The sequence below is a fragment of the Sapajus apella genome, unplaced genomic scaffold (genome assembly GCF_009761245.1).
Source record: "Sapajus apella isolate SASKATOON/1434 unplaced genomic scaffold, GSC_monkey_1.0 scaffold14, whole genome shotgun sequence".
NCBI classification, from domain to species: domain Eukaryota; kingdom Metazoa; phylum Chordata; class Mammalia; order Primates; family Cebidae; genus Sapajus; species Sapajus apella.
In genome coordinates, this window is record NW_022436954.1 from 13,873,363 (window position 1) to 13,881,242 (window position 7,880).

Here is a 7,880-nt window from a genome sequence, read left to right on the forward strand (position 1 = left end):
ATGGTGGTTCACACACATGGCTGGGTGCGGTAGCAGTATGTGAAGAAATAAAAAATCCCAACAATTTGGGAGGCCGAGGCAAGCAGATCACAAGGTCAGGAGTTCAAGACCAGCCTGGCCAATATGGTGAAACCCTATCTCTACTAAAAATAAAAAAATTAGCTGGGCATGGTGGTGGGAGCCTGTAGTCCCAGCTGCATGGGAGGCTGAGGCAGGAGAATCACTTGAACTGGGGAGGCAGAGGTTGCAGTGAGCCAAGAGCACACCACTGCACTTCAGCCTGGGCAACAGAGCAAGACTCCATCTCAAAAACAACAACAACAAAAAACATATACATTGAAAATAAATCTAATTATCTACCTTTGATATATGGGTTTATTCTGTAAGTTTAACATCTTAACTTTAATCTTAAGTAATTATCCCATTATGGCTAGAAAAGTACTATTTAGAAATTTAAAAAACTTAGAAATACAGATTCTAAAGATTATTCATCACAGAATTATACAAAGAAATTAAAAATAATTATGTGATAAGCAACATAGGAAGAATTAAAATACTAATATTGATTCTTATTTAAATCAGTGAATGCAATTTCAAAACAATTAGAAAATACAAATACCCTCATGGAATAAACATTTGCCTGTTCTTCAAAGAAAAGAGTTTTAACCAACTATTAGAAAGATGGTAAATAGGGTCAGATAGCTTCCAGTAAGATCTCAGATGTATTTGTTTCCACGAAGAGGGAAAACGTCATAGGCAAAATTATAGTAAAGAAATAATGAAGAGGATTTGTGAACTTTAAGGAAACTACAATGTAACAGCAGAAATGAAAGCAACATGGGAGGCTTTAAAAGGAATCGACACTTGGAGGCTCAAATTTTTGTATGAGAATTTTTTTTTTTTTTGAAATGGAGTCTTTCTCTGTCATCCAGGCTGGAATGCAGTAGTGCAGTCTCGGCTCACTGCAACCTCTGCTTCCTAGGTTCAAGCTCTTCTCCCACCTCAGCATCCTGAGTACCTGGAATTACAGGCATGTGCCACCATGCCCAGCTTTTTTTTTTAACTTTTTTTTAAATTTTAGTAGAGATGGGGTTTCTTGAAAAGTTCTTACAAGATGCAGAGAGAAAAGAAAACATAATTAAAAGGATGAAAAGACACTACTAATATCAAAAACATAGGATAGAGATTCATCCCACAAATAATGTGTATATTTTTAGGATAAGTCAGAACAATCAGGGCAGAAGAGGAAATCAAGGCTACAGAATGTTTTCTGGGCTGACAAAGGGTCACATACTTAGGTCCACAGTGGTAGCTCACGCCTGTAATCCCAGCACTTTGGGAGGTCACAGAAGGTGGATCACTTGAGGTCAGAAGTTCGAGACAAGCCTGGCCAACATAGTGAAACCCTGTCTCTACTAAAAATACAAAAATTAGTGGGGCGTGGTGGTGCACATGTAATACCAGCTACTCAAGAGGCTGAGGCACAAGAATTCCTTGAACCCAGGAGGTGGAGGTTGCAGTAAGCTGAGATTGCACCACTGCTCTCCAGCGTGGGTGACAGAGTGAGACTTCATCTCAAAAAAAAAAAAAAAGTCACATATTTAGATTTAAAATTTTTACTACATTTAGACAAAAATCAATAAAAAGAAGCTCATACCTAGACAAGTCCTAGAATAGATGGTTCTGTTCTAAGGTTAATAAAATAATTATTTATGCATGAAGCCAATCAAAACTGCTACTTTATAAGCGGGAAAGGTTAAATAATTCTTAGTATTTTTAACAATATTAAACACAGTAAAAATTAATGTATTTGATAATAACAAGTAATGTTAATACTATTTTAGACATAAAAAAATTAAGAGGTGATACCTAAAGGATTTTCAGGAAAGAGGCAATTTTTTTATTTGTGCATATAGTCAACAGACATCAAAAATTTAAGTTTTTTAAAAATTGCTTTAAAGAACATAGCAGTATGTGAAGAAATCAAAAACAAACAAAATTCTCTAGAGTAGGGACGTTCTGTTGTATGCTGAAAGACTTGTAGTTGACTAGAACCAAAATTCAGGATTCTATTTTGACTTTTAAGTCAGACTAATGCTATTTTCATTGGAGGTAAAACTTAACCGTGAATGTTGCAGTGAGCCGAGATTGTGCCACTGCTCTCCAGCTTGGGTGGCAGGGTGAAGTGTTTTGTTGAATTGCTTTTTATTCTTTTCTTGGCAACAAGAAACGTGTATTCTTTACCTACTCCAAAGTTTCAGATATAAGCTGTGAAGTTTAATGATCAGTTAACACATCATCAGAAGTCATCTTCCAGCTTACAGTAATTAAACTCTTTATGTGTTTTGGTAAAAGTTGTGGGAAAATTAACTTCTTCAGCAACATGTGTTAAATGCCATCTCCAAGGAAAATCCTTGTTGTACAAATTTTGCTTGTGTTCCTAAGATTTGAATGCAAAACAGAGTAGGGACAGAGATATCTGAGGTCCTTTGGCGGCCCTTCCTCTCTTGTGCTATGGCAATTTTTCAAAGATATCTTGTAAATGGCATTTCCTTGCTTAGCATGGAACTAGAGAGAATTGGAGCTACTATATCCAGTTAGAAACAAAACACAGAGTTATCAGGAAACAGATCTCACAAGTCTTATTTAGAATATGAAGCAACTTCAATTGCACTTTACCTTAAGGAGCCTCATTCCCAAGACATGGCACACTTTGGGGATGGAGTGCCTTCAATAACAACAGCAAGAAAAAAATGATGCAACTAGTTCAGGGAACTTTTATCTAATTGGCAAAGAATCTGACTATGTTTTACACTGAAGTCTTCCACATTTATCTGGAAGAAATAAAGAATAAAATCAAATGACTAAAGTAAGTATTGACCCATTCTTTATGTCAAGGTGGCCATGTGAAGGGCAGGGATGAAACTTGAGACAGGGCTTAGTTTTACTTTGGTTCCTTTTGCTGTTGAAGAAGAGGGAGCCCATGAGAATGTAAGTTGAGAACTTTAAAATAATCTCATTTCATTGTTGTTAAAGAAGAAAGAACCCAATAAAATGTAAGTTAAGAATTTTTAAATAATTTTCTGCTTTTTAATTATCTGCTTATTAACAACTCAAGAGAATGTAAATTTTTTTCAAGTGGAATTCAAGTAGATTATATATTTGGTTCATGGCAAGATCAACATGATCCTTGTCATTGATGGATGATTCAGCAAGAGCTAAGAAGAGATGATATGTGTAGGGTTAAGTTAAGGTCCTGCAACCAGATCAAACTATAATCACATAACTATAAAGTGGGACAGAGATGCTTTAGCAGCACTATAATGGGACAAGACAGCACTGAATTCCATTCATTTCATGCCTAAACCCCACTGGGTGATTTCCTTGCTAAGCGAAGGCTGTTGTAGGTTGTGTTGCTGGTACCCTAGGGCCCTGAATATGAGCGCCAACTGTGTCTCTCACTCTGTGTGGTTTGATCTCTATGGAGCACTGTATTATATTCTAAGCACTGAATAAAACAGAAACAGAGAAGCCAAAATGTGTCTAAAGGGATAGAAAGCTTGAATATTTATGGAAACCAAGATTGACAAAGAAAGGGTGAGGAGCTTTGGACAATTTTCAAGTCAAAGGCTGAAATACAGTGTGATCCTGGAGAAGTTATGAGACTCTTCAAGATATTTAAGCAAGAGGTGAGTGTGATGGGTGAACACTTAGGCTACCTCATCTGACTTTTTAATTACTCTGAAACAAATAATATAATGCAAAATATATATGTTATTGGCCTTAAAGGAGGTCTGTTAAAGTCAAATAATAAATTTCATGTTAGAAGAATAAAAGTTTCTATCATAAGTATGCTATTGAACTCCTATATTTGAGGCTAACAAAAATTTTAAAAAGTAAAGTATGAGTAGTTTTCTGTATTTATACATTGATCCTCTCATTTTAAGTGGGTGATAATTCACTTAAAGACCAAAGAGCAAGAGTTTTTGCCATATTTTATGAATTAAGCAGCTAAGGTTCAGAGAGATCAGCTGAAGATCACCCTTACAGTGGGTGACAAAAGAATGTACAGAGGATACAAAATTTGGGCTCTTTTTCAAATTTTTTTTCTTTTCTTTTGGATCTCTTTTAAGAGCAAAGGAATCATGAAGGTACAGGAAGCATTCAAAAGTGTGAAAAAAGAGTACAGTCCTTCTTTTGGTTGAAGTCCAGATATAGGGCCCATGTTTGAAGTTTGACAGACACATGTTCAAAGCTCACCTCTGCCAGTCACAAGATTTATAAATGAGAGTTGAGCTTCAGTGTTTTTCGTTGGAATTAAAATACAATATTTAGCATGCAGGTTTTCTAGAGGGATTAACTAATGTGATAACATGAGTAGTAATTATTGAGCACTTATCTAGGTGTACAGTAAGGCTCTTCTAGATCTTTTGCATGCATTATCTCATTTAAACTTCACAACACTTACATGGTAGATGTCGTTATTTTCATTCTAGAGTTGAAGGTGAGTTACTTTTTTGGGGTTAGAAAAGGTGGACTCCAGTGCATGTGGAAAACATGTATTTAGCCTTAGTTTGTAATCATAAAGTGCACAGTATACGGCCTAGAAATGAGTGGCTGCTCATTTCCTCTCCAGCTTGCTCACTCCCACTCTCCTGCATCCCTTCACCAGGTGTGTGTCTACCTGGTGGACTCAGGTAAGGCTCACTAAAGTGGAAGTTATTAGGCAAGCATTCTGGAACCAACTCTGCCAGTCATTAGTTATGGGACCTTGAGCAAGCTGCTCCTCTTTGGTAGACTTCTGTTTTCTCATCTACCTGTAGATGGATTTTCATGGAATCTTAAATGTCATAGCTTCAGGTCTGCTATTTTGCACTGGTGCATATTTCTCACTTTTGGTTGACTGCATGGTGTCACTAACTTATATCATTCTCAACTTTGACTAAGTTCCTGATGTATTGTTTGCTGTGTCTCATTTTTGAAGTCACATTTACTAAGTCTGCTGTGGATTCTTTGCTCTTCTTCTAGTAGAGACCAGAATCAGCCAATGGCCAATGAAAACTATACGAAGGTCACCGAGTTCATTTTCACAGGCTTGAATTACAGCCCCCAGTTGCAGGTCTTCCTCTTTCTACTCTTTCTGAGTTTCTATGTCATCAATGTAACTGGGAACCTGGGAATGATTGTCCTCATCCGACTCGATTCCCGCCTTCACACACCCATGTACTTTTTCCTCAGCCACCTGTCCTTTGTGGACATCTGCTTCTCCTCAGTCGTGAGCCCCAAGATGCTCACTGACTTCTTCGTGCAGAGGAAAGTCATTTCTTTCCTTGGCTGTGCATTGCAGCAGTGGTTCTTTGGGTTCTTTGTGACAGCAGAGTGTTTCCTCTTGGCGTCCATGGCCTATGACCGCTATGTGGCCATCTGTAACCCATTGTTATACTCAGTTGCTATGTCCCAGAGACTCTGCATCCAGGTAGTGGTGGGTCCCTATGTCATTGGATTCATGAACACCATGACTCACACCACCAATGCATTTCGTCTCCCTTTTTGTGGCCCTAATGTCATCAATCATTTCTTCTGTGATATGTCCCCCCTACTTTCCCTTCTATGTGCTGATACCAGGCTCAATAAGTTGGCAGCTTTCATTGTGGCTGGAGCTGTGGGTGTCTTCACTGGACTGACCATCCTGATCTCCTACATTTACATCCTCACGGCCATCCTGAGGATCCGCTCTGCTGATGGGAGGCGCAAAGCCCTTTCTACCTGCTCTTCTCACCTGACAGCTGTTTCCATCCTGTATGGTACTCTTTTCTTTATTTATGTACGTCCTAGTGCAAGTTTCTCCCTGGAGCTCAATAAAGTGGTATCTGTGTTTTACACAGCAGTGATTCCTATGTTGAACCCACTTATCTACAGCTTGAGAAACAAGGAGGTCAAAGATGCCATTAGCAGGATTGTCACTAAGAAGACGTTTTGCAAGACCTAAATTCTTATCTAGGGGGAAACTGGGGAGAAAAATTTAAAAGGACAGAGTAATTGTGTGGCTTCCTAAGATTCCAAAACACTTGCGAGTGTTTGGGGGCCGTTTAGCATGCCTTTATCCATTCGACCATCCAATTATTCATTTATTTAGTCAATCCATGTGGATTTATTTAGCCCTATATGTAGTCTTTTTCCTATAACCTACTAATATTACAGTTCAAACTCATGGTTCATTTAATTTTACTTCCCTCAGACATCTCATAGTCCAATTATTTTCAAAAAGCTTTATTATTTATTTTTTGTTATTTTTAAATCACTCTGCTAATGTAATTTTTGATGACTCCCTGGCATTAGAATATAAAAATTCAGTGCTGTAAGTGTGGCACTCATGTCTAACTCCCATCAATAGGAATTTGTAAATAAAAAAAATGATGTGGGATTTTGGGGTTAACCTCATGAGTGGAATGAAACTCTTGGCTGTATGCACCAGACTTTTTACGGTGACCTTGACACAAAGAACTATGCATATCTCTGGGACTGAAAACAGGACTGTTTTGAACTCTATGACTAATAGGGTGGACCACTGGTCCCGTTTATGGCAAGAGAGTGACTTGTGTGCATCTCGAATTAATTTCATACCTGAAAGAGCTTCTGATAAAATCGGTTCTATGTTTTCTCAGGATTTGATTTTCTGATAGATGTTTAGAGGCTGTCTTGAACTTATAGGTTTTGGTTTCATTGTGCATTTGAGAATGTCTTCTACAACCTGGTAATGGCCCAGCCAAGAATGTATGGAGAAATGCTATAGTAGAAAGTAGGCCCCTTATAGATCTGCTGGCTCTAGTGAGGTCAGTAGATTTCCAGCATCATAAAGGAACATATCTATGCAGCTCAATTTGGTGGGCATGACTCCTGGGCATGATGAGTACCAAACATCCTTGTGGTCTGTAGCTCAGTGATATGTCACCACAGCATAAGGAGAGTGGGCATTCATGCCAAGGGCTTTATGTCCTCTTAGAGACCTAGGAAGGTTACCCAATTCTTTTTTTTCCCCCATTTATTTATTTTATTGCATTTTAGGTTTTGGGGTACATGTGAAGAACATGCAAAATTGTTGCATAGGTACACTCGTGGCAGTGTGATTTGCTGCCTTCCTCCTTATCACCTACATCTGGCATTTCTCCCCTTGCTATCTCTCCCCATCTCCCCACCCCCCACCATCTGTACCCTATTTCCCCCCAACTGACCCCAGTGTGTAGTGCTCCCCTCCCCGTGTCCATGTGTTCTCATTGTTCAACACCCGCCTATGAGTGAGAACATGCGGTGTTTGATCTTCTGCTCTTCTGTCAGTTTGCTGAGAATGATGGTTTCCAGGTTCATCCATGTCCCTACAAAGGACACAAACTCATCGTTTCTGATGGCTGCATAATATTCCATGGCGTATATGTGCCACATTTTCCCTATCCAGTCTATCGTCGATGGGCATTTGGGTTGGTTCCAGGTCTTTGCTATTGTAAACAGTGCTGCAATGAACATTTGTGTGCATGTGTCCTTGTAGTAGAATGATTTGTAATCCTTTGGATATATACCCAGTAATGGGATTGCTGGGTCAAATGGAATTTCTATTTCTAGGTCCTTGAGGAATCGCCACACTGTCTTCCACAATGGTTGAACTAATTTACACTCCCACCAACAGTGTAAAAGTGTTCCTATTTCTCCACATCCTCTCCAGCATCTGTTGTCTCCAGATTTTTTAATGATCGCCGTTCTAACCGGCGTGAGATGGTATCTCAGTGTGGTGTAACCGGCGTGAGATGGTATCTCAGTGTGGTGTAACCGGCGTGAGATGGTATCTCAGTGTGGTGTAACTGGCGTGAGATGGTATCTCAGTGTGG

At 38.9% G+C, this 7,880-nt stretch overlaps 1 protein-coding gene across 1 annotated transcript; it reads left to right on the top strand.

Moving 5' to 3' along the window:
- Window positions 1–5,047: 5,047 nt before the first annotated feature.
- Window positions 5,048–5,989, top strand: LOC116554535 (olfactory receptor 1009-like). Its single transcript, XM_032282462.1, has one exon. The coding sequence runs from the start codon at window positions 5,048–5,050 to the stop codon at window positions 5,987–5,989; it is 942 nt and encodes a 313-aa protein (XP_032138353.1).
- Window positions 5,990–7,880: the final 1,891 nt, after the last annotated feature.

Coding starts and splice junctions, on each gene's coding strand:
- LOC116554535 (XM_032282462.1), top strand. CDS start 5,048: ATGGCCAATGAAAACTATACGAAGGTCACCGAGTTCATTTTCACAGGC.